Source organism: Ambystoma mexicanum, chromosome 2p, assembly GCF_040938575.1.
Source record: "Ambystoma mexicanum isolate Mex_15411 chromosome 2p, UKY_AmexF1_1, whole genome shotgun sequence".
NCBI classification, from domain to species: Eukaryota; Metazoa; Chordata; class Amphibia; order Caudata; family Ambystomatidae; genus Ambystoma; species Ambystoma mexicanum.
The window spans coordinates 1,440,307,433-1,440,334,958 of record NC_090923.1 but is presented as its reverse complement, the minus strand read 5'-3'; the positions used below and the strand labels follow the sequence as shown (position 1 = coordinate 1,440,334,958).

Sequence of the window (27,526 nt, the reverse complement as noted above, 5' to 3'; positions counted from 1 at the left end):
CAGCAAACCTCCAAATAATAATCCCGTTCGAGCCAGTCGAACACGTCATCAAAATAAACCCTCTTTGATAGGTTACATTCTCTGTCTCTCCAGCCCGTTTTCCGCCCCAATCCCTCCCTGGCCCCTCCCCTAGGACTTGCTGGCCACGCCCCTTTCTCATTTCACATACAGACGTGTGTTGACAACTAGACTAGGCTGTAGTCATATCCGGAAAGCAGGAGTTGTGGAGGCCTGGTGAATGCATTTTTCGGGAGCTTCTCGGGTACCTGCCCACGCATGCCGGAGATCCCCAAACCTGCTGCCGCTTCCATAACCAAGGGAGTTGGTGCAGCATGGCAACAGGGGGCTGCGAGCAGGTGAGGGTCCGGGGCGTCATTCATGTGTACACTGCTGGTATTGTTTTATATATGTGCTTTATGAGAGCTGTGTGCGTTTTCTCGGTATTGTTTATAGTCTCAGTGATGTACACGTATTTGTTTCTGATGATCTGTGTTCGTTCAGTGCTGTCTGTGTTTGAAGTACTGTGTGTGTTCAGTTCTTGTGTTATCAGAGATACACGTGGTCTCAGAACTTTGCATGTACTCATTGATGCGTTTACTCGCTGTCTTGTTGCTATGTGTCCCGTGCTGTTTCTCTCTAGGTTGTTGTTTTAAATGATAATTGACGCACTAAGTAATTTTGTTTGCCGCATTTAATTGGGATGCTCAGTGCCCCATAAGGAAATAATATAATTATGGAAATATTATGGTTGAGCTAAGAAAATATGTCTCCATTAATTGTGGTATGTTTTCACGTGAAACCTGTTAAAACAAGTACACGTATACTCACAAAATGCTGTGAATTTAGTATAGTTGGCGTACTTGTTCCTGGCACTGGTCAGAGTCCTGTGTTCTCTTTCTACAGTGCGGTTATTGCTTAGTCTATTCATAGACGTCAACAGGGATCGAAATATAGATTTGATGAGCTGCAACAAAAAGCAGCTCCTGGATGTTACGGAGTGATGTGCGCATGCGTGACCTGGAACGAGGCCGCGCATGCGCGTTGTAATATACAGAGCTTGTGCTTGGCAGTTGCCGCCGGGACTCCGTAGTGAGCTGACCTGTGTCTGCAAGTTCTTTCAGGTACTGGGGCAGGGGGGCCTGACTACGGAGGGGACCCGGGGCTGTATCCACTATTTAACACTGGCGACAAGGACGCCGCTGAGTGGGGAGAGAACTTCGAAATCGAAAGTTCGATGTCGAAGCATTTTCTTGGTGCCCAATAGACGCGTCACCCGCGTGGTGCACGTGTGACCGCCATTTCGTGTGCCTAACGGTAGCGGCCCCTCACGGGGTGCTCGTGCGCCGTTGAGGGCAATATTTTGACCCATCACTGCCATTTTAAGCAAATGGCTGTGCTTTTGTGAAAAGCATTTTCTTTTGGCACATTCATCATGCTTGGAGCCTGGATAGGTGGTTGGAAGACCCTGTTTCGTTTTCCACAGACATTTTCTGGGGAAGACCTGTGTTTGGTGGGCAATCCTGCTAATGGATGGATATTTCTGGAATTTTGGCACCTGGACAGGCATATGGAAGGCTGTATTTCTGCTGTCTTTCAGATGCAAAGCCTAGGTATGGACTGTATTTTCATAATTTTCTCTTGGTAGAACCCTTGCCCCATCTCTGTACGTCGTCTGCCTGGAATCCTGCAACCAATCTTTGCCCTCGTAAGGGGTCATTTTTCCTGCACCATCATCCTGTGAAACGTGGGCATGCCATGCACTGGGCCCAGTGCGGACACCTATGTGGGGACTGTCTTCTGCTGCCCGCCGTTGCGGACTTGTGGCCTCTGTAGACATGAGAGGTGCCTGTGCGTTCTGCAGCCATGGGTGAAAATGATGGTGCTCAAGTAGGGGGGACCCACTTGCTCTTGGTGCGCAATCCCCTGTCAGGCCTATTCCCAGACAACAGGGCACACTGGCGACCATTCCAGCATTTGAATGTCCGGCCCTCCATCGAAACGGGGCGCAAAGTGGCTTCTGTGGGTCAAGAAGTTGGAGATGTACTTTAGGGCCACGAGAGACAGAGGATGATGCGAAGGTAGCAACCCTACTTTATGCTGCCGGTTCTGAAGTCCATTGGATTTATGGATCACTGAACGCTCCTGCTGTCATGTACCAGGCTGTTAAAGATGCCCTCAAAGAATAGTTTATGCCCCTGGCCAACTGAGACTTCGATCGATTTGTAATGTGTGGTGAGAGGCAACATGAGGATGAGTCTCTGGACAGTTTCTGCGGGACACTGCAGCACCTGGCCAGCACGTGCCAGTGGGAGAATGAAGAGGGGATGGTCAGGAATCGGCTCATTCAAGGGTGCAGTTCAGGTAAACTACTGTGCCAGGTGCTCTGCGAACCAGGGCTCACCCTGACGCAAATCCTGCATATGGGCAGGGCATATGAACTGGCTGACAGTCGTGCCTCTAGAATGGATGCAGCAATCAAGTCCGGGAAGAGCGAAGAGGCCTACGTTGTCAGGCATACAGCGAACTAAGGGCCCCAGCGCCCAAGATAGACTAAAAGGAAAAGGAAAACAGAGCCACTGCAGAAAGTCACTTGCCACAAAAGTGCTAGAAAGGTGGGTACGTTCTCCCACATTCCGTCGACTGCCCTGCAAAGATGAGGGTGTGTGGGCGATGCAGCACAGCTGGCCATTTTGCCCGAATGTGCCGGTCAGTGAACCCAGGGACTGTCTCGAGAGGCCCAAGCAGATCTAACAATAGAGGCCTGCGCAAATAGAAAAGCGTGGCTGCCGTGGAACAGGATCTCAAAGAGCTGGACATCGCTGAGGAGGAGGAGGAATAAGTCTTCTTTATCTCGAACATTGATTACAGCTCGAAGAAGCGTCGACAGCCCACGTGTGTGGTCGACATCTGTGAGACACCCACGCCGGTTCTAAATGATACGGGTGCATCAGTGTGTGTGATGGCCACGCGACACTATGAGGCACTGCCTGGACCACCAGCATTGGCCGAGACCAAGGCCAAAATATACTCATTTGGGGGAGATCATCCACTTCCCCCTCCAAGGGGTATTTACAGCGTCCATCACGCAAGCCAACCGCTCAATCAAGGCAAAGTTCTTTGTGACCCATGTCAGCCCGCACTCTGCTGAGTTGCGCAGCATCGGAGGCCCTGGTTATAGTGTACTTTGCTCTCAGTGTACCAATCGGACATCCACAACATCACCAAGCGATTTGCAGGTTTCTTTGAAGGGGTAGGCAAGCTAAAAGGTGGGCCGATATACCCACACATCGACGAATCGGTGAGACCAACGGTGCTGAAACACTGACGCATTCTTTTTCATCTAAAGGCGCTGGTGGAACAGGAACGTCAAAATCTCATAGACTGAGACGGTGGAGGGCCCTACTCCGTGGGTGTCGGTGACAAAACCCAAACAGCCGGGGGCGGTATGCATTTGCATGGACATGAGGCTGCCCAACCTGGCCATCAAGAGGGAACGCCACGTGACGCCAACGCTGGATGATATGGTGGGGGAGTTGGAGTATTCTCAAAGCTAGACCTAAGTTCAGGTTACCACCAGCTCGAGCTGCATCCGGGTTCCCGGTATATCACCATCTTCACCACCCACAATGGCCTATATCAATATGAGGCAGAGTTTTGGACTATCCTCGGCCACGGAGGTGTTTCAGAATGTAATCGGGGGCGCCCTTGCTGGACTGAAAGCGGTGATTAACCTGAGCAATGACATGCTGGTGTATGCCTTCGCGGAGATGGAACGCCTGGTCAGGTTAGAGAAGGCGCTGGAGAGGATTTGTGCCAGGACTAACCCTGCATCGTGAGAAATGTGAGTTCTTGAAGGAGAGCATAGAGTTCTTCGGGTTCATTTTTCACAGAGGTGGCAAATCACCAGACCCACAGAAAGTCAAGGACATTCGTGAGGCCAGGGCCCTGGACACTCCCTCAGAGGTGCGCAGCTTCCTGGGGATGGTGAACTACTGCGGGAGGTTTATCAAGAACCTTGCCTCCCTCTTGGAACCGCTCCAGGACCTCTCACAAAGGACGACACCGCCTGGACGTCGTCAGCAGAGGAGCAGAAAGCTTTTGACACCATCAAGGCTGCGCTCACTGGTGAGGAAACACTGGCATTCTTTGACCCCAAGAAGGAATCGGAGCTGATCATTGATGCCAGCCCAGTGGGTCTCAGGTGATGCTGCTCCAACTGGACCCTCAAGAGCAGATGCGGCCCATATCCTACGCCAGTAAAGCCGTTACAGACACCGAGCAACAGTGTTCTCAGATTGAGACTGAAGCACTGGCTATTTTGTGGGCCTGTAAACGTTTCCGGATATACATCCTGGGAAAACTTGTCTGTCGTCACGGATCCCAAGCCCCTGATTCCCATCATGACAGGGGCATCCTCCAAACCGCCCGAGGATTGAGAGGTGGATGCTGACTCTCATTGAGTATGGGATGAAGCTGCAGTACAGGCCCGGCACGAATAACCCAGCGGACTACCTTTCCGGCCATCCAAGGGGCAGCAGTGCACAGACTGGACAGTCAGGAGGGGACTGTGCCGAGGTCATGCGCGTGTGGTGGAGGCAGCCATGCTGATTGCTTTGACACTGGAGGAGATGGCTGTAGACTCCGGGGCCCACGAGTGTTTCCAGCTGGTAGAAACCGCCGTGGGCAGGGGGGAATGGTAATTGGTCCTCACAGACCTCTCACGGAAAGGAATTGCAGCGCAGCTCGACCTTAAGGCGCTATGGCGAGCACGTCACAAACTATCCGTCTCCGATGAAGGGCTGTTATTGAGGGGAAGGCAGATTGTGATCCCACGGGCACTGGTGGACCGGGTATTGGAACTCGCTCACAGTGGCCACCAAGGCACGGCCAAGACAAAAGCGTGCCTGAGGGAGAAGGTCTGGTTCCCAGATCTAGAAAGGAAGATCGACAAGCACGTACAACGGTGCGTCTGGTGTCAAGCGGCCGCCCCAGTGGCCAAATAACGCTGCATCAAATCTATGGACAGAAGCGACAAGCCATGGGGCACTGTGCATGCAGACTTTGGGTCCACCGGGAGGGGCATGTACTTCCTAATCCTCATGGGCCAGTGGTCCCGCTACCCAGAGGTGGAGCTGGTCTAGTCCACGTCCAGTGATCACACCATCCAGGCGTAGGACAAGATCTTCGCCACCCATGGGTTTCCGCATGAGCTGTGCTCAGACAATGGCCGCCCATTGCAGGGACGCCAGTTTGCAGCATGCATGGACGAATGTGGCGTGTCACACAGGAAGGTTACCCCAGGGTGGCCACGTGCCAATGGGGAGGTGGAACGATTTATGCGGACCCTCAACAAGGTGTTCCGGATTACTCAGGGCCAAGAGGGGGGGAATTATGTACCAATTCCTCCGGGAATATCGATCCACACCCCACCAGTCCACAGGGGTGGCTCCAGCGGAAGCCCTGTTCAACCGGTGCCCCCATGGCCTTATACCAGAGATCGGAAGACGGGCCCCTGGGGTCATCGAAGACCAAAAGACCCTAGAAGCTAGGCAAGTGCGCAATGAGCGCGAAAATGTCCGTAGGCGTGTGAGGCCTGTAAGAGGATTCAGTTCAACACTACAGCTAAGTCAATGCCTAGTCTGGGATACTGAATGGAAACCCTTATTGATATATCTTTATGTCCAGTTCATGAGTTCTGGATGACTACCCCTATATAAAACCCCTCTCTTGAAATCCCCCTGACCCCACTGAGCCAAGAAGTAGTTCTGTTTTGCAAGTTTAAAGGGTTTATTTGAGAATGTAAACAATATATATATCACACTTTATAATAAATTAATAATTGAATATCACACTTAATCTGAGCAGTAATCAATAATGGATAGTCTGGCACTAGCACACTTCTTTATAATCAGTGATGAGTGGTTATAGGATGGATAAGATAGCAACAATACTTTTATGGTTTCAAATAGATGCCATGTGGAATGAAAATGCAGTACAGAAAATAACTTGGTAGGATTTCAGCAAAAGACAATGTAATCACTTTCTTGGACAATTCACCCCCCCTTTATGCAGTGTAAGGAGATGAAGAGGAAAGCACACAGTTCTCAGAAATGCAATCAAATGTAATTCAGTTCACCCCAGCAAGCTTAGAGAAAACAGGTATGAGTTTGAAATGCAGGGAAAAGTGCTTTGAGAGGTGGCAATGAAGTGAGAAATATGCTAAAAATGGTTTTAATTCCCTAGGAGGTTCAGGGTGAGTGATATCTAGTTAATATTAGTTCAGGCTCACTCTAGTAATGATTCAGGGATGGTTCTTAAGAGGCAAACAAAATTTAGCAGTTCAGGCAAAAGCAGCTATCTTTTTACAAGTAAAGAAATCGGGCCAAATCGCGGCAAAATTCGCGAATGCGTGAATCGTGATTGCGGAGAAAGTATAAGGAGTAGGAAGTCGGTTCTAGGCTTGTTGGAAAGGTAAGATTCTAATCAAGCTCCTAGCACAAACGGTTACGGAGTTATGAACGATTTTGTGAAGGTTGTTTTTCGGATTTGAATTTTTAAAAGTTCAAAGCGACAGGTTACAGCTTTGCAGCTAGAAAATGACAGGTGACAGTTAGGAGGCAGTTCTGGTTAGATTAAAATAGTTTGGATTAGATTATTTTAACTAAGAGATTGGTTCTGCACAGTTCTGCTAGGTACTCACAATATATTTTTGAAATAGGCCTCGCCACGAATCTGGTCAGGTTTTGGACTGCACTCCGGTTCTGGTCTCGGCACTTCACAGTGATCTGGGTCAGCTCTCTGGTTCTGCAAACAGCGGTCTGGGTCACTTTGGATCTCTGGCCTCTGGTTCTGGATACTGCTCTGCTTTCTCTGGGTACAGCACTGCTTCTGGATCTTTCTGGCGCAGGGTTTTAGGCCAGAATCAACAGCTGGGTCCGGCCGTGAATAGTCTGCAAATGATTTTTGGGCCTGCTGACAAATACTTTTGCTTGCAGTGGGCCTTCTTGGTTCAAAGTACTGTAGTCTCTGTTTAGCTTGGAAGTCTAAGTGTAGGATCTCTGGATTTGAAGTCGTCGGTCAGCGTGCTCCGCAGCAAATGGAATTGAATGTCCCTAACTGTCCCAGCAGTCTCTTTTGTTTTGAAAGTGGGTGTGTGCCTGGGCCTAGCTAAGCCTGCCCCTTTCTACTTGTCATTGGCCCAATTCTCCCCTCTCCCATGATTGGGGGGAGGAAATGTGAGTCAGAGTGATGCTGTAGGTTTTATGGGTCAGAGGATCCTCCCCTGTTCAGTTTGCCCACAAATCTATATTTGACCTAAAGACATATTTCATAGATACACAGTGGTTTGAAATTACATGCACCCATCACGTATCACGAGATATACTCTGTTCAAACTCTGTTTCTAAGAGCTTGCATTCAGAAACGGCAAAGTTTTGCGTTTTTTAACTGGTTTTGCAATATTGGTTTTTCATTAAAAATTATACACATCTACACGGCCTGTCCATACATACTCCAGTAAATTCCCATGTCTCTAGCTTAAACACAGAGTCTGTAGTATCCATAAATAGCTGGGTTTTGCCCCAGAACATCACACAAATTGGAGTTTGGGCTTGAATCGAAGGTACATTTTTTAAATTAAGGCTCTCAAAGTTATACATTCCTGTCATTTGATTACAAAGAGTTATCAGTGTTTCTGTAAAATATATATTTTGCTTTCAATTCAGTTCTCAGAGTGTTGGAGTCCGCCTCCAAGACTTGGGTGGGTCAGTGATCACATGTGTCTTCTGCTGGGAGCTTTTTGTGTACAGTCAACAGTCAACATCAGCATATTCTATTCAAGTGCAAGAGCCTATTGTGTGGTCTCCAGGAGGCTGCCAGCCAGTCTGCCTTCTATCAATCAAGAGGTCATGTGAGATTCTGACTCCTGGTGTGAATCTCTGGAGGTGAGAGGTTTCCCAGCCTTTGGCCTGTTAATTAAATCAGATTGTCTTCTGGGAACAGCATGTGGTTAAGATTTTAATTAACTCCCAGCCTTTGATATAAAGGCCTCTCCTGCAACTCCTGACATGCAGTTTCCCTGTCAGAGTTTAGACCGCTAGCGCCGCCCTCAGTCAAAAGCGGGTACTGCATGCATTTTTTTGGATCAATCTTGAATTCAAGCATTTCAAACAAGAGATGTTACATGGAAGTATATTGTCCAGGTTCAACAAATGGCATTGGTGTAGTTCTGCAGTAAAATAAGTTTGTGCCCATAAATTAGCCATGTTTGACCTGAAGAAAACGAATTCCCAACAGTTATGGGTTGCTTTTGGCAATCAGCATTGCCCCTTTTACAATGGTTTTAGGCTCTGTGCCCTTCTGTGCTCACAACATAGGCAAAAATGGGTGGCACCTTGGGTGACCATCTTGGTGTGCGCACAAACTGCGTGGTTCTCCTGGATTCTGGCGCACATGTGGGCTTTTTGGCCATATTGGATTTTCTAAGCCCACAGCACCAAATGTTGCAGCATGATAGCTCAAACGTGGGTCAGGACACCCAACAAAGCCCCCCCCACCCGACTGCACTTTAAATCTGAGTCGATGGGGAGTCGGGTGCAAAGAGTGTTTTGACCCATGTACTGGTATGTCCGCATAATCTTCTCCCAATTCTGCAAATGGCACAGTTCAGCATCTTTTCCTCCATCCGGTACTGATTGATCGATTCTCCTCGCCGGTCCTGATGGGAATATTGGGCGGTACCCCGGGATCCTTGCGTCTCTGCTCCCGGTCTCCGGATGGTCCTCCTTGGCCAGTCTCCAGGTTTTCTTTCTCCTAGGACGACAAAGGAAGAGCGGCAATACCTATTCATGGACATTTCTCCCCCACCATTGATATAGTGGGGTGGCATATATATTTTAGAACTTAACAGATATGAACATGCACATTTTTTTTAAATTAAGCGACAGGAACACATAAACTTGAGAAACACAGAATTTGATAGGTTATATGTAGGATATTTTAGGGTTGGAATTGAATTACTCTGGAGGGGTACCCTCTGGGATTGCAGAGGACTCCTCCAGTTGCTGCAAAGTGTGCCTGGGATGGCAACACTTCAACTGGTTTATGTGGACCCACTTGTCTTCCCCCTCTGCCAAACCGCCTTTGGGGCTGCGGATCTTGTAGGCCACAGGGGAGATCTTGTCTATAATCTCAAACGGTCCCTTCCATGTAGGCAAGAATTTTCGCTGTTTGGCCTGGTTCCTTTGGAAATTGTATAGATAGACCCGGTCCCCCACCTGATATTCCTTCCTGGAAGTTTTCAGGTCATAGTGGGTCTTTATACTCTCAGCTGATCTTTCTAGATTCCGCTGAGCATAGGCAAAAGCATGTTGAAGGTGTTTCCTTAAATTCTCCACATACTCATGAGTAGTGGAGGCATTTATTAAGGTCTGCTCTTGGGTCCTGTAGAGCAAATGCTGAGGAAGCACCATCTTGCGTCCAGTCATCAACTCAAATGGTGACATTTTGGTTGCAGATGAAGGGGTAGATCTGATGGCCATTAGGACCAGAGGTAATTGGATATCCCAACTTGGCCCAGAATCTGCCACAAACTTTTTTTAAGATAGCGTTCCACTGCTCCAGAAGAAGCTGGCCTGTAAGCAATGTGTAGCTTTCTCTTGACCCCCAGTATCTCCCACATCTTTGTCATTACTTCACTGGTGAAGTGGCTACCCCTGTCTGACTCAATCCTTTGAGGTAGACCAAAACGGGAAAAGATGTGCTTAATCATCAGGGCAGCTGCTGTTTCTGCCTTGCAATTTGGGGCTGGGAGACATTCCACCCACTTGGTAAACAAGCATGTAACGGTCAACATGTACTTGTTTCCTCTAGACGAGCGAATCACAGGGCCTACAAAGTCGATTTGCAAATCTGACCATGGGAGTGTCATCCCCCTCTTTTGGAGAGGCGCACGGTGTGTGAGGGATGATGGCTGAAATTGTGCACACACAAGACACCCCTTCAAGTATTGGTCGAGGTCCTGCCCCATGTGTGGCCAGTATGCAACCTCTCTTAAGATTTAGAAGTAGCCGCATCATGGGCGTGACTTAACATCAGGCTTCGGAAAGAGGTAGGAACCACCCACTGATCATGGCCAACTTGGGATTTCCTTACCAACAAACCGTCTTGGATCCGGAACATTTTTGGACATTTCATCAACACTCTAAGGTCCTCTTTCCCGTTGTAATCGGTATCATTCAGGGGAAAGTTCTCAGGGTCCTCAATGTGTTGGTAAAATTTACCAATTATTGGATCCCCCTTCTGAGCGGTAATCAAATCAGCATCAGGGGTCTCCTTACTCCATTGTGCAATTGAAAGATCATTGTGAGCATTTGTCTGGGACCTAGTGATAGCAGTGACCTGGATTTCCCCCAACAGGGACTCAATCTCAATTAGATCCCCTTGGATGGCCCCGGTTTTGGCCAGCTGATCAGCTAAGTAATTTCCAGTTTTGTCTGGTCCCTCTACTTTGGAATGATCCTTGATCTTTTTCCAGTAGATGGTCATCCCATTCGATGTGACCAGATCATCAATGTTTTGGATCAACTTCCCATGTTTCAAGGGTTTATTAGCACATAACATGCCTCTGGTTTTCCAATTAACCAGGTGCTCCACGAACCCGTTCCGTACATAATCCGAATCTGTGATTATGACCAGTTTGTGGAGTTGATGCTGGACAGCAGTGAGGATGGCCTGATGCACAGCCATCAATTCTGCCACCTGACTACTTCGGGGACCAATTTTGTATCCAGCGGAGGGTTCTGGGAACTCCTTCACCCATGCATTCCCTACGCCAGCCACCAGTTCTTTCTCCCTGCCGTTGTCAACATGGTAAGAGCATCCATCCACATAGACAGTGGGCATTCCCTCACACTTGTCCTCTTCAAAGACTTTGTGTGGGGAATTAAGGTATGCCTCCGTGTTGTCCTTGATTTTTAGACTTTCGTCCTCGAGACAGTTTTCTCCTGCACAATCATGCAAGTCAGCCAGACCTTGCGCGAGGGGACTCTTCTTGTTTTGGCCATATCTGACCTCCACAGGAAAGCCTTGCATTGACAGAATCCAGGAAGTAATTCGGGAATTACTCACATTTCCGGCCCGGATTCTGTCACTTTGGAGATATTGCAGAGGCTGGTGTGGAGTCTCCACTATGATGTGTTCCCCATGGATAAACGGGCGGTAATTCTTCAATGCCCACACCGTTGCCAGGAGTGCCTTCTCACAATCGTTGAATTTTTCCTTCACAGAGGATAAAGTTTTGCTCGCATAGGAGATTACTTTATTGACCTTGTCATGCTTTTGGTATAATACTGCCGTCAAGCACGTATTCGAGAACCCCGTCTCCAGGAAGAACTCCTTGTTTCTGACAGGGTAAACTAGGCAAGGCGCTTGTGAGAGGCTTCTTTTGAGTTGTCTTCCGCCTCGGATTGTTCTGGACCCCATTCTCACTTGACCCCCGAATCAGGGGTCTGGTGATCTCTGCGTAGCCCTCAATGAACTTTCTGCTGTAATTAGTCAGTCCAAGGAGGCTCCTTAGTTCCCGCAGAGTTGTGGGGTCTTTCAGTTTCTGAAGTGCTTCCACTTTCTTTTCCTGGGGACAGAGACCCTGAGGAGTAATCTCATGCCCCAAGAAATTAACACGGGTTCTACACCACTGTGCTTTCTGAAAGGAAAGTTTTGCTCCGGCGGCCCTCAACTGGGTCAGAACATAACGGATCTCCGCTATGTGTTCCTCCACAGATGAACTTTTGATGAAGACATCATCTACATAAGCCAGGTTACCCCTTGCACCCAGGTCGGGCATGGCCTTATGTAGGAAAATGTTGAATTCATTGCCGGAGTTCAGGTATCCGAAGGGAGTCCGGGTCCATGTGTACTGCTGGCCCCCAAAGGTAAAAGCCAGTTTGTATTGGTCCTCCCTACTGACAGGCACGGTCCAGTATCCATTGGTCAGGTCTATTGCTGTGAATACCTGTGACCCCTGAATCTGGGCCAGCCCTTGGTCAATGTAGGGCAGAGGCCATCGGGAAGTATGGACCCGTTTGTTGAGCTCCCTAAGGTCGGCGCAGAGTCTCCACTGGCCGTTTGGCTTCAATATTCCCAGCACCGGGTTATTGAAGGTGCTGTGTATTGGACAAATTATTCCCCGGGACTCTAGGTTCTTAATTATTTCAATAAGGGACTCCATGGATGCGAGAGGCAAGCAATATTGCTTCACACACACTGGAGTCATTCCAGGGTCCGTGGGGATTGTTGTTGTGTGGATGTCGGTGCGGCCACAGTCATATGAGTCTACCGCAAAGAGATCTTGGAAATCCAAGAAAACTTGTTTCAACTTTTGCTTTTGTTCCAGAGTCACACAGGCATCAGCTAGGTTGACTCTCTCTTCCACCATCTTCCTGAAGCCTGGAAAGACTTCTGGTTTGGCTATCTCAGCGGCCTCCTCCAGCTGGGTGGAGAAGTCCCTGGTCAGAGTGCTGATTTGGACTGGAGGCCTCAGATGGGAAAGGCAACCCTCATGGACCTGGAAAATCACCTCATCCCTCCTGAAGTCACAAGTGACATCTTCCTTATCATAAGGGCAGGAAGTGTACACCAGGAAGTTCCCCCCCATGCCGGGTAAAAATCCTGTCTGGTGTTGTATTGTCATCACTGTCACTGTCAAAACAGTCCTTGGGGATTGGTCCTAACAGTTCATTTCCTAAATCGATGGAAAAATGTCGGTCATCAACCGCCATTCCAATAATGGTGCCTGCGGCTAGAGTAATACTCTTTAAGTCGCTGTTATCCACCTCTATTAGAATGGTGTCATGTTCTACTTTGACTAATGGAGTTGGGTTTACCCCCAACCCTTGCTGTTGGAGAGAAGCGTTTAGATGTATGTAAGCATCAGGGTTTTTCAAATGTTGTCCTCTTTTAACTTTCACTTCCAGGGAGAATTGTCGGGTCCTTTCTGGGATGGTGACTTCCTCTTTAATCTGAATTTCAACTGCATAAGGTAGCAATTGAGCTGACCTAAATGCTTTTTCTGGATCATCAAAGCCCATGGGATTATCCGCTAATCGGGACCAAGCTTTGAAGTTTATTAGGCCCAAACTAATGGCAAAGCGATTAAGAATGTCACTGCCTAAGTAAAAGGCGGCAGTGACGTCTCGCACGACCCAACAATTATGGACTATGCTCTTGTTGCCAATGGAGATTTTGAGCATACACCTGCTTGGCAGGAGATGTTTGGAATTAGGTGCTTCCAGGTCCATTTCCCATTTGTCTATCAGTTTGAATGTGGGAATGGCTGGATCTTTTGGGAGTTGGCGGAACATGGCTTCGCTGATGAAGCTCTTACCGTTGTTCACACACACTCGAGCGAGAACAGAGTCCTTCCCATCATTTAACTGAGCAGGGGTGAACAACGGCTCTCCAATTTGCTGAATATTAGCCAGGCTCTGAGCTGATTTCACATCTTTCTGGACTATAGGAGTGGGAGTTTCTGATTGTGGATTGGTGAAGAATTTCAGAGTGTTTCCTTCCAGAGTGGAATACCACCTTAAACTGGAAGGAAGGTTGATTTTCAGAAATAGAGAGGACCCCCCATCACCAGTCTGTTGTCCTACTGCTATTACGGTCACGTCTGGAATCTGGCTGTTCTGGAAGTGAAATTCTACTTGGTCAGATTTTTGCTCAACCATGTGGCAGGTGCCGTTTAAACTAACATGGTTGACACTCTGTTTTAATTTTATTGGTCGGCTAGTCTGGGTCCAGAGGACCTTGTTTACGCAATCTATTAGGGGTGACAACCTTCTCAGGAGGTCATTCTCTAGTAAACAAGGGGTGCCCTCTGGAGTCATTACTAAGACCGGGTGTTTCACCTTGTGTCGCCCCATTTTAATGTCCAAGTCTGCAGTCCCCTCAACGGGAATTTCCTTCCCGTCAAAGTTCTGCAGTTGTCCAGGAAGAGAGGTGAGAGGAATTCGGTAATTCTCCCCCCTTCCTGCATTTAGTTCCTCAAAGGCCCTTTTGGACAGGAGGGTAGCTTGGGATCCAGTGTCCACCAGTGCCACAATTGTACCCTGCCCCTGTACTTGTACCGGGGCATAGTATCTTCCCTCCTTCTCCTCAAGGGGGCACAGATAATGCACATTTTTGGACAACTGGTGGGCTAACTTTCTGGTTTTGGACAATGCTAGAGAAGAGATTTGGGCAGAATTCTGTGGAGAGTCTTGGGAATCGGAAAGAAAAAGTTGGCAACTGGAGATCAGAGCCATTGTGGGTTCCCCTGGTTCCGGTTCTGGGCCGCCCCCCCCTTTTTGGAGGCAGTCACCAGGATGGGTTTGAACCAGGGGATTTTGGTATTGTGGGTTCTGGGATGAGATGATGGGCGGCAGTAGCTCAGTCTCCATATCTCCCCAGTCTGAATTGGCATCCCTTGGGACCCATTTTTCTTTGGGAGGAGTTCCCCCATCTCTGAAGGAGAAGATCCTTTTCCCAGGATCTTCTGAGGATCCCTCTCCCTCAAATTGGAAGACCTGTACCTCTTCCACAAAGTGGGTCTGTTTGGGTCCTTTGTTTCTCCTACCCCCCCTCTGCTCCTTGGGAGGCAGGCTTTCAGGGGCAGGAGATTTTGTTTCCGGTTCCTGGTTTTCCAGGGGCTGTTTACAAGTTGGGAAGGAAGCTACCTCCAAGGCTTTACACCCCCCTTCCCCTTGTGCCTCCTCCCTGGAAACCGGTGTGTTATCGGGGTGCTGCCCCCGTCATTGTTCTGGAGCACCAGGTCCAGAATTTGGGGCGTTCTGCAGTGGCATGCTCATCTGAGGGTTCTGTTGAGCCCTCAGTATGTGACCCAGATCTCGTGCCATATTTTGGACCTGGCGCTCAAGTTGTGAAACCCGCTCAGGCTGATACGGAGCTCTATTTTCTCCCCTGGGCTGATCCCAGGAAGGGTAGCTATCCCTTCTCTGGTAGTACCCCTGGTTGGGAAGATTTTGGTACCCCTCCACCCTTGGCCTCCCCTCTCCCGGATTAGGTTGTCTGGGCTCAGGGAATTGGGGAAATAAGGATGGATGATTTTGGGGCTGGAAATTGGGTGGATACCTGGGGAAAAAGTTCTGCCCAGGATTTGGAGAATTTCTGCCCTCCTGGGGGAAGTTAGGAGGGAAGTTCCCCGGGTCAGGTGCTTGGCTGGATCCCCCCCCTTGGGCTGGAGGAGTCCACACATAACCCAGGATTGGTCGGTTTCCCTTGTAACGGGGACTTACATAGTCAGGGAAGCGGGGGACCCCATTTGTGGGACTACCTCCTCGACTCCCTGTCTGTGACTGGCCCGAGGGCCTTCTGGGCTGTGAATTATTTGGTGCAGGCAGGTTTTTAGGCCCCCCATCTCCAAATCTAAAACAGGGGCAACCTTTACCTCTGTCACCTTGGCAGCAGCAGGGGTGCTGTTGGTTTTGGGGTTTTTCGGCACATTATTTTTATTTTCGATAGGCTTCTGCACCTCATAGATCTGGGTAGCCTGTTCAATGACCCAGTCTAAAGATCTTTTCCCGTGAAAATCTCTCACGAGCTGGGTCATGATGTATTTGGGCAAGGTATGGAAAAAAGTATTGATAAATTGTCTGCTGTCTGTGCGCACCCTTCTGGTGGTCTGCGCAAAAGCACGCTTTAATTCTTGCACAAACTCTTGTGGGGCCTGATCCTCCCCACACTGCAAATTGTAGGCTGCCTTGCGAGCCTCTTGGGGATTTCTGTGAACAGAAAAATGTTTTAATTTGGCCGCCCTATAGGTGGACCACCTTGAATGATTTTGGTCCTCCAGCCCCGCAAAGAAACTGGAGTACTCTGGGGAGAATGTCCACTTTACATATTGGATACAGCTTTGGCTGTCCTTCAAATGAAAAGTCTCCATCATTTGCTCATAGAGCTCCAAGTGTTCCCAAACAGAGTACTTGGCGTTCTTATGATAAGGCGTGATGACACTCCTGATTGCCTTAATCTGTTTCAATGGGTCCGTAAGCAAGGCCCTTTTTGCCTTATTGGCCTTTTTGGTTCGGGTAACCCTGGTCCATTCATCCTCTGACTCAGAGGCACTGCTCCCAGAGGTTCCTGTCTGATCTTCCAGGTTTTCCCGGATTCTGCGAGCCTGGGAATGGCTGGCAGAATGTGGGGACCTGGTCTCCTGTGTCCTGCGCAGTTCAGAGGAGTCTTCAGATTCCTCCTTGCTGCCAGGATTTGATGGGTACCCCCCACACTGACCTAACTGGGCAGAAGTTTTCAGGATGCCCTTAATGGGCCTATTCTCCTGGGGTTCCCCACTAAATTGCACTGTGCTTGGGTGCCCATACCCGGATGCCGCCCATCCATTCCTGGGAGGTACTGGCCTATGAGCCCCATGCTTCTGGCTGGATAGTAATCTGCCATCCCTGTGGCCCGGTGCTCATGTGCGCCAGGGGACATGGGGGTGGCAGAGTCCAGGGACTGAGAGAGATAAAGGCCTCTGGTACTAGGGCTCCTGAGGTTATGCTCAGGAGTTTCCCTTTCCCAGCGAACCTGGTCTCTATCCGCCCCTGCTCCCTGTTGCAATGCAAGAGCCTGCGCTTTCAGTTCCTCAGTTAAGGCCTTACTAGACTCTATCAGTCGCTCCTGCATCGCTACCTGTTGTTGGAGCCTATCATTGTGCTGACAGAGAGCCTCATTTTCTCTCTGTGCCTCCTGATTGGTCCTGGAGTACTGGGCCAGTCTCTGCTGCAGGAGGGTTACCTCCTGTGCTATGTCCCTATTGGCCTGCTCCTTTCTCGCCAGAGCATCCTCCACCCTCCTGGTGTGCTCTAACAAGTTCTGGTGTTCTTTTTGGAGGTCACCCAGTCCCTGGAGGGCCAGGTGATTTTCTTCCATTTTCCTTTTTAAGTGGCAGACTTCCTGGCCTTAGGTGTCCCTTTCCTGACCAAGAGCTTGAATTTGTGACGCCAGGTCGTCCCTTTGCCTTTGGAAGGCACCAGCTTTCTGGCGCTCCTGATCAAACTCTGCCTGGGTATCCAGGTCTTTCAGGATCAGTTTATTGCTCTCCTCTTTCTCTCTGTCTAGTTGGATTTGCAGGGTGGCTACCTGCTCTGTGCATGCCCTGTTGAAATTGATCTGTTGCTCCAGCTTTTTCTGGCTCTGCAGTAGGGAGTCCAAACTGTCTTGGCGTTCCTTCTGCAAAGCCAGAATTCTGGTATCCTGGTCTGTCTTTTCCTGTTGCAGTATATCCATGTCCTCTTTTATTTTAATGATATACTGCCTACTATCATTTTCTGACTCCTGGCTCCTCTGCAGCCTCTGCTCCGAAGAGACCAGGTCAGATTGGGCCTTCTGTAATGCCAGCAGTTGCCTACTCTCCAGATCTTGGCCTTCAGCACATTTGTCCTGCATGGCTCCCATATGTAAATATAAATATGCCGCTACCCTGGCAATCTTGTTGTGCTCATCCTTGGCCTTGGGGGCCATAAATAGTTCACTCAGGGCCACATGTAAATGACCCTGGTCTCTCCATATATTTGACCCTGTTTCAGTGATCTGGGGTGCGATTGTCTGCAACCAGACCGTCTGGTCCTGATGAGTCCACTCACCTCTCACAAATAGCTTATGTAAGAAGTGCTCTCTGGCTATTTTCATATCTACCAAGGTCGTCATTCTGGAATTTGAGTTCCTTCCTGACTTACAGAAGTTTGTCTTTTATTTTTGCAAAACAGACCTTTTCCTTAGAGCGTTCCTTTGAGGAGTGCTTTACAGCGTAACACAGCGTGGTGATCCGACCGGATATGTGTATCTGGTCAGCTGGCACACTGTATTAATCTGCACAAGTGATAGATCTAACCCAGAATCCCGGACGAGCCCCCAATTTGTAAGAGGATTCAATTCAACACTACAGCTAAGTCAATGCCTAGTCTGGGATACTGAATGGAAACCCTTATTGATATATCTTTATGTCCAGTTCATGAGTTCTGGATGACTACCCCTATATAGCACCCCTCTCTTGGAATCCCCCTGACCCCACTGAGCCAAGAAGTAGTTCTGTTTTGCAAGTTTAAAATGTTTATTTGAGAATGTAAACAATATATATATATCACACTTTATAATAAATTAATAATTGAATATCACACTTAATCTGAGCAGTAATCAATAATGGATAGTCTGGCACTAGCACACTTCTTTATAATCAATGATGAGTGGTTATAGGATGGATAAGATAGCAACAATACTTTTATGGTTTCAAATAGGTGCCACGTGGAATGAAAATGCAGTACAGAAAATAACTTGGTGGGATTTCAGCAAAAGACAATGTAATCACTTTCCTGGACAATTCACCCCCCCTTTATGCAGTGTAAGGAGATGAAGAGGAAAGCACACAGTTCTCAGAAATGCAATCAAATGTAATCCAGTTCACCCCAGCAAGCTTAGAGAAAACAGGTATGAGTTTGAAATGCAGGCAAAAGTGCTTTGAGAGGTGGCAATGAAGTGAGAAATATGCTAAAAATGGTTTTAATTCCCTAGGAGGTTCAGGGTGAGTGATATCTAGTTAATATTAGTTCAGGCTCACTCTAGCAATGATTCAGGGATGGTTCTTAAGAGGCAAATGAAATTTAGCAGTTCAGGCAAAAGCAGCTATCTTTTTACAAGTAAAGAAATCGGGCCAAATCGCAAATCGCGGCAAAATTCGCGAATGCGTGAATCGTGATTGCGGAGAAAGAATAAGGAGTAGGAAGTCGGTTCTAGGCTTGTTGGAAAGGTACGATTCTAAGCTTTCAGAGGAAAGTTAAATCAAGTTCCTAGCACAAACGGTTACGGAGTTATGAACGATTTTGTGAAGGTTGTTTTTCGGATTTGAAATTTTAAAAGTTCAAAGCGACAGGTTACAGCTTTGCAGCTAGAAAATGACAGGTCACAGTTAGGAGGCAGTTCTGGTTAGATTAAAATAGTTTGGATTGGATTATTTTAACTAAGAGATTGGTTCTGCACAGTTCTGCTAGGTACTCACAATATATTTTTGAAATAGGCCTAGCCACGGATCTGGTCAGGTTTTGGACTGGACTCCGGTTCTGGTCTCGGCACTTCACAGTGATCTGGGTCAGCTCTCTGGTTCTGCTAACAGCGGTCTGGGTCCCTCTGGATCTCTGGCCTCTGGTTCTGGATACTGCTCTGCTTTCTCTGGGTACAGCACTGCTTCTGGATCTTTCTGGCGCAGGGTTTTAGGCCAGAATCAACAGCTGGGTCCGGCCGTGAATAGTCTGCAAATGATTTTTGGGCCTGCTGACAAATACTTTTGCTTGCAGTGGGCCTTCTTGGTTCAAAGTTCTGTAGTCTCTGTTTAGCTTGGAAGTCTAAGTGTAGGATCTCTGGATGTGAAGTCGTCGGTCAGCATGCTCTGCAGCAAATGGAATTGAATGTCCCTATCTGTCCCAGCAGTCTGTTTTTATGTGTTTTGAAAGTGGGTGTGTGCCTGGGCCTGGCTAAGCCTGCCCCTTTCTACTTGTCATTGGCCCAATTCTCCCCTCTCCCATGATTGGGGGAAGGAAATGTGAGTCAGAGTGATGCTGTAGGTTTTATGGGTCAGAGGATCCTCCCCTGGTCAGTTTGCCCACAAATCTATATTTGACCTAAAGACATATTTCATAGATACACAGTGGTTTGAAATTACATGCACCCATCACGTATCACAAGAGGTATACTCTGTTCAAACTCTGATGTTTCTAAGAGCTTGCATTCAGAAACGCAACATTTTGCGTTTTTTAACTGGTTTTGCAATATTGGTTTTTCAATAAAAATTATACACATATACACGGCCTGTCCATACATACTCCAGTAAATTCCCATGTCTCTAGCTTAAACACAGAGTCTGTAGTATCCATAAATAGCAGGGTTTTGCCCCAGAACATCACACAAATTGGAGTTTGGGCTTGAATCGAAGGTACATTTTTTAAATTAAGGCTCTCAAAGTTATACATTCCTGTCATTTGATTACAAAGAGTTATCAGTGTTTCTGTAAAATATATATTTTGCTTTCAATTCAGTTCTCAGAGTGTTGGAGTCCGCCTCCAAGACTTGGGTGGGTCAGTGATCACATGTGTCTTCTGCTGGGAGCTTTTTGTGTACAGTCAACAGTCAACATCAGCATATTCTATTCAAGTGCAAGAGCCTATTGTGTGGTCTCCAGGAGGCTGCCAGCCAGTCTGCCTTCTATCAATCAAGAGGTCATGTGAGATTCTGACTCCTGGTGTGAATCTCTGGAGGTGAGAGGTTTCCCAGCCTTTGGCCTGTTAATTAAATCAGATTGTCTTCTGGGAACAGCATGTGGTTAATATTTTAATGAACTCCCAGCCTTTGATGTAAAGGCCTCTCCTGCAACTCCTGACATGCAGTTTCCCTGTCAGAGTTTAGACCGCTAGCGCCGCCCTCAGTCAAAAGCGGGTACTGCATGCATTTTTTTGGATCAATCTTGAATTCAAGCATTTCAAACAAGAGATATTACATGGAAGTATATTGTCCAGGTTCAACAAATGGCATTGGTGTAGTTCTGCAGTAAAATAATTTTGTGCCCATAAATCAGCCATGTTTGACCTGAAGAAAATGAATTCCCAGCAGTTATGGGTTGCTTTTGGCAATCAGCATTGCCCCTTTTACAATGGTTTTAGGCTCTGTGCCCTTCTGTGCTCACAACATAGGCAAAAATGGGTGGCACCTTGGGTGACCATCTTGGTGTGCGCACAAACTGCGTGGTTCTCCTGGATTCTGGCGCACATGTGGGCTTTTTGGCCATCTTGGATTTTCTAAGCCCACAGCACCAAATGTTGCAGCATGATAGCTCAAACGTGGGTCAGGACACCCAACAGGCCAGAAAACATCGAAGTAGGGGACACCGTCCTCGTATGCAACCGGCATCCGGAAGGGACGTTGTCCCTCAACTATGAGCCCACCCCCATGATTGAGACTCATGTCAACAGCTCGATGGTGACCGCGTCCGACAGGAGAGGAACAATCATGAGAAACCTGCTTTTTCAAGAAGGTCTATATCCGGGATCCTACCGACGAACCTCGTGAGGGAGGGCGTGGTGTCCACCTACACCTCCAGTGCAGCACCTGGGCTTGAAGACCCCAGGGATCCTGGGCTGGTGCAGCCTCCACGTGAGGCGAGCAGAGAGGAGGGACGCTATCTCCGCCAGGAGGGTCGACAATTCCCGACCCGCTTCAAGGACTAGATTCTGGACCCGAGTTCTTAAGGGCCAGAAGGGATGGTAACTGCCCACATTGGGCCTCATCTAATTATTTGATGAACATTGCTGTGTGTGTCACATTAACATTTCTCTGTTTGGTTAATTTGTAAGACTGTTTTGTTGTGAAAAAGGAGGGATGTTACGGAGTGATGTGCGCATGCGCGACCCGGAACAAGGCAATAAACGGAGCCCGTGCTCTGCAGTTGCCACCGGGACTCCGTAGTGAGCCGACCTGTGTCTGCAAGTTCTTTCAGGTACCGGGGCTGAGGGGGCCTGAATACGCAGGGGACCCGGGGCTGCATCCACTATTTAACACTGTCCATCAGGCAAAGCTGTCTGAAACGAGGATCTAGTGCATGTATTACAAGTTATTATTATTGCTGTTTATTGATTACGGACCAAGCTTCCAGAAGCAACAGAGCGCTTTACAGAGGTATACAACAATACAGCTACATAGCAGAGCACTTTCGAGTGTTGATGACTCGTGTGGCTGCTCCCTTCCCTTCCTCTCACAGCAAGTGTTTCTTTACTGCCTGCCAATCGTCATCACCAGCTGGTTAAAGTCTCTGCTTCGCTCCGCTGGCGGTGGAGTGCAGTCGAGTGTTCTGTGGCGCAGAGGGAACGTGGGACGCAGCTCTGGACCGGTACCACTCGACACAAACACAGTGAGCATCTTCAGTAAGCATTTCTTCACAACTCTTGCAGGTACAACGCACATTGTGTGGCACTAGCCCTTGACTTTTATTTGCCGGCTAGGCCCTACTGCACAAGCGACATAGAGCAGGGACTGTGGGGAGGCTTCCCTTTGACCCGTGGATCGTCCGGTCTGCCTGTTATTGACAACCTCTGTTATTGACAACCTCGGCCTGAAAGGAAAATCCAGATCTAATCCAAAGCGTTACCATCCAAGGAGCTCAGTTCAATTGCCTGGGGACAAAGCTCTGGAGCCAGGCCCAGAGGTGGGGGAACATACAAGCGGGATAACCGTCCAAGGAAGAATTACAAAATTCTTTCCCTTGAAGGGGAAAAAAAACTTTACAGTCAAATCTTCCTGTCTGAAGCCTCAGTCCAGGATCCATGGATGACTGGGGTGGGGGCAGGCTCGCACCAGGATTTAGATATTTTGGGGATTGTACTCTCACAAGTGGAAGCAGAAGTTAACATGCCCCTGACTGATGTTTGTCTCAGCCTGGAAAACGAAATCAGACCTGCTGAGAGCATCTATGCGCGACTAAGCCTTTCCCCCGCGCTCTTCAAAACACAACAGGAGGTGGCGAATGCTCATTTGGACACGCACTCCTCCTATAATTGCCAGGAAGCGATTTCTTTTGTAGAGAACTTTCAAGATTCTCGTTCAACGTGGGGCGGGGCGACCACCAGCTATATCCCGCAGAGGGGGGCCCCAGCTCACTTGCAGTCTGAAACATTGTTCTGCAAGCTTTCATAAGATCATATGATGTAATGGCCATTGAAGTGAAAGCACATACTCTCACCCTATCCCACATCAACAAGCAACTGGCAGAGTAGAGACCCTGCACTGGCCAGGGTACCCTAGGGGGGAGGCAACAGAGACCACCAGCTCAGTGCGAGGCGTAGCCCCACCCTGTCAGGGCTGAAGCTCCGACAAGCAAGTCCCTCTGCCCTTGAAACCTCGCAGGAAATGTTCTGCCCCCACCCGGGAGGAATCCTACACTGGAACAAAAAGGTAGTTGTTCCTAAAAAATGTTATTTAGGAACTCCCGTCCCCTGCACACTGTCTACTACCTGTGAAACAGATCAGGAATTTAATAAAGTAATCTAAGATTTTTGATGCTGAATAATACCAGTACTTAGTAAACCAAAAAATTCTATATAACAATTTTGTAGAACATAACAATCGTCGTTTATTGTTGTACAATATTTCGGCCCAACGCGTTTCGAGTTTACACTCTTCTTCAGGGGCAATAACACAATTCTTTCAAAGTTTCTAAAAAGAATAGAAAAAGGTACAATTTAGCATATTATTTGAAAACTGTACTTCCTTAATTAGGAAAGCAAGAAAACTTTTTTTAAATAAAAATTATCACAATGGATTAACACGCCCAATTCTTAATTTAAACCATTGTTTTGAAACGATGAGCAAGCTTATTTCAATAACTGCAGTCACCACAATTCCATCTAGTAATTGTAAGCCCTTTTCAGAAATCAAGTCAGACTTAGGGAGGTCATGTCATTAGATACTCAACAACTATTCAAAAACTAGTTTGCCCAGCAAGCAAGTCACTTACCAAAATGCATAAGAGAATACTTTGAAGAAATACAATTCAAAATGGTGCCTCTGCACGTTTCTAAGGTAGTTAGTCCAGATACTGGTCCAGTTAAAATCTAAAGATAAGAGAAAGTTTTATCAGAAAGATTAGATGTCCTATAGAATGAAAACTAATCACTGAGCGCTGTTAGCGCTAGACACTTACAGACAAGTAAGAAAATGGTGAACTGAAGTCAGCCCCAGAACGAAGGAAGGATTCTAAAAAAGGTCATTCTGGCGCTCAGGCTGAAGGATTGAAGTGCGAGAGATGGTATAATTATTATACGCTGAAGGGTTAAAAAGAGTTAGGAAATGACAGCACTAGGCTTCCCAATACTTACATACGAACGGTCAGAGTGTACGAGTCATGGTGGAGCTCATCCCGCAACCAGGAGGATGTGCTGCCATCATGACAAGACATGCTTATATACTTCCGAGTCGGTAGTACGTCAGAAAATGATGGCAAAGTGTTGCGCGCGCATGCGTGCTACAAGTGTTGTGCTCCGTCATGGCTATGACGGCAACACCGTGCATGCGCGGTAAAGCAATGTACAAAATTGTTATATTGCATTTTTTGGTTTACTAAGTACTGGTAGTATTCAGCATCAAAAATCTTAGACTACTTTATTAAATTCCTGATCTGTTTCACAGATAGTAGACAGTGTGAAGGGGACGGGAGTTCCTAAGTAACCTTTTTTAGGAACAACCACCTTTTTGTTCTTGTGATTCCCAACCTAGATGCCAAGGTTGAGCTATTTCTCCACCCCACCTCAAATTGCTTCTCAATCCTCTTTGAATCGTGCTAGGTGTTACATATTTAAATCTATCTCAATTTCTACATAAAATAGGTGTGCCTAGGTGTTCCTTTCTCTTCTTAGGAATCCTACACTGGCCAAGGAATCAAAAATGGGCCTAAAGGTCATAACAGGCTCACGCAAATTTCTGCAGCACGTGGCTCTCGTCCTCGAAGAGACACCGGAGCAACAGTGAGACGGCTACTTATAAGGGGCAGATGGAGCCCATCGAGGTTCTGGATAATTCTAGTAATGACGGGAGGACATCCAAACCTGCTGAAGCCCCAGAGAAAGAAGTCCGGAACACCAACAAAGAGGGAATCCCAGTAGTTGGACCGGGGACCAAAAGGTGACAGCGCCCGCACCCCCCCCAAAACGAGAGCACCTAGAGCCCGAATGTTGCCACCATCTGTGCCGAGATGCCTTTCCCACCCAGGTCAGGCTATTCGGGCCTAGCCCCTGTAAAAGTATCAGTTCTCCATGCAGGAAATCCAGATAAAAGAGTGCACCTTCAGCCACAAGTGGAGCCATATATTACATAGCCAGGCCAGGAGCAGCCGAGTCAACTTAAACGACCTACCAAAGCCAACATTGGTGCGGGATTCCGGGCTCAAGAAGGCAACAGATGGCAGCTCCCGTGCAACGTCGCAGCAAAACCAGGGAATACAGCCTATAATCTTTGAATCAGTCTTTGAAGAAGATATGATTGTCCCACTAAACAGACGGGGTATTCTTGCCCTCTTGGCCTCCATCCCCCTCTTAAAGGCCATCTCTACGGCTGACATTCAATTTGTGCACTTATTTGACCGCAAGCACGTGAAGAAATGTGCCGTATTCTTCCATTCCAAACTCGTGGAAACACGGGTCAGCGATTGGCAAGAAGATTTACTCCTGAATGGGTTTGCGACTTACTACCCACCTACATTGGACCGGGGAGTGGCTGGTTCCCACCATGGGAGGGCAGCGGAGGCTGGTTGATCTGGAAGGAGCATCCTCAGGTTGGGCTAACTCCTTCACCTCATCAACAATTTATTATATATTGACGATAAATATTGACTTGGCTAGGTTGAGAGACTTACAGAACCACAAGGAGCGACCACTACCTCGTCCTGTTGTTGGTACTAGTAGCAACCCTGCTGGATAACATCGAATCCATGGGTGACAGACCACTACTAATTACGGGTGAAGGGGGAAGATTTGTTCAGCGGAGTTCCAATGTGGAGAATATTAATAGGCTTACCCGGTGGTGGTACATTCTCAGCTTGGAAGAAAGAAGGGGTCAGCCGTGCCTGATTCCTTTTCCAAACTACTTAGAAAATTGGAAAGCACAGGGCCGTCAGATCCCGGGAGACCACTCACTCCAACTCTAGATACTAAGCATTGCCGATTTGATAGCAAAGTTGCTGAAGGAAAATGCCTCCTTCAAAAAGAAATTGGGTGCGTTAATAAAAAATAAATTACAAACAACAAGTCAGTCTGCATCAAGGAAATTAACACGCTAAAGCAAAAACATAGACTCTGGTGTAGACCTAGGAAAGTGCAGAAATATATGCATAACATCCGGGGTCTGTTGGCAAAGCTTGTAAGGAAAGACACCCGAGGTATCTGGTGGACCTAAGAACAGGCTGCAATCTCCCAGTTCAGACCACGGCCGTGGGAGAGGAAGACTGGGTGAGCTTAATCAAGTGTTAGTTTAGTGGGGGGAGCCACTAGTAGTGTCCCCTAACCCTGTCTGATAATCAAATTATGCACCCCGATGCCCCAGGGCTTGGTGCACTTTACAAATATACACATTTGAAATAGAGGACTTGGAACTAATCATCTTCAATCTTAATAACTCGCGGGCAAGTGGCACGGATGGGGTGACTAACAGGGTCCTGAAGAATAATGCTCCTATTTGGGCTGACATCCTGCGCCACCTATTTGAGCAAATAGCCAGGTATGGCAAATGTCCTGACATTTGGCACAGTTCAATTTTTGATTCTCATCTTTAAAAAAGGAGACAGGCCATCCCCGGGGAGTTATCATCCTATTTCAATGATTGACACATCTTCCAAGGTATTTGCCGCTATGGTGCTGCGGGAGTTGAGGTCTTGGGCACAAGCCACCAATTGCCTACACCCACTTCAAACAGGGTTCAGGAGGGGTGTTAGAACCATACAGGGCGGGCTCGTCCTTCATGCTTGTCTCTCGGAGGTCAACGGTAGGGGGTGGACTAATCGGTATGTCGCAGCCATAGAGCTCTCGGCATCCTTCGATAACGTGGATCTCCCACGTTTATGGAACAAGCTGGAAAGGTCGGGGTATCGACCCGGGCCTACTAGCCAGGATACAGATGCTATACTCCCATGATATTTGCAAAGTGAGGGTAAACAGCAGAGGAGATGTCTCCAGAGCTATCGCTGTGGCAAAGGGTGTTCGACAATGGTGTGTGGTTGCACCTACTCTCTTTAATGTGTACCTAACAGACTTATGGGAGAAAGCCAAGACATGGGGAGGGTTTGCGCCGAAGTGGGGGATTTGTCAGTGGGCTGTATTGCCTAAATCATTGTGTGGTAACAGGAACAAACAAATTGGCTACAGGTGAAAAATCATTGAGAATGTGGATCAAGAAAGTGGAATGTTTCCAATACCTCGGCTTCTTGGTCTCCTATAAATCAGCCCAAGCCCAAATATGTGACTAACTTGTCACCAACCTACCCACAGGGAAAAAAGAAATGCAGCATCAAAAGCTCCAACAAGCTTAGAGCCAAAGAGAGCCAATAACAGAGATTGTACGCTGCTGTGTTTCTTTGGCTTTGTGCTGCTCGTTACTTTATATTTTAGCCATTATATTGAATTTTATAGGAGTGTTTATTTGATTGTTTTTAAACTAATTGGTGCATGAAAACTATTTAAAAAAAATATTACTTTTAAATTTGAATCTACTCTGGCACTGTTTGCATTTGCACTTTCAGAATAATGTAGGTTTAAAAAAGGTGTTGTTGGCGTTAGCACCCTCCAGTTGAATGAGGCAGTAGATGTTGTGAGGTACGTGAGAGCGTGGTCAATTGCTTATGATAAGTCATTTATATGATATGATATGATAAGTCATTTCAAAGGACTTGTACACAAGTGTTTCTAGGCACAAAGTGTTTCTAGGCTTCTGCATAGAACTACAACTCCAT

The 27,526-nt window shown here is 47.6% G+C and overlaps 1 protein-coding gene across 2 annotated transcripts in view; it reads left to right on the top strand.

Moving 5' to 3' along the window:
• Positions 1–205: 205 nt before the first annotated feature.
• LOC138567597 (uncharacterized) overlaps positions 206–27,526 on the top strand; it is a 153,180-nt gene continuing 125,859 nt past the window's right edge. Inside the window, exon 1 of one of the 2 annotated variants that reach the window (XM_069645980.1) lies at positions 206–356. In XM_069645980.1, coding sequence (XP_069502081.1) covers positions 333–356 — 24 coding nt within the window. In that variant the 5' untranslated portion in view covers positions 206–332. The remainder of the gene's footprint in view (positions 357–27,526) is intronic. The other variant, XM_069645981.1, reaches the window with a different exon arrangement.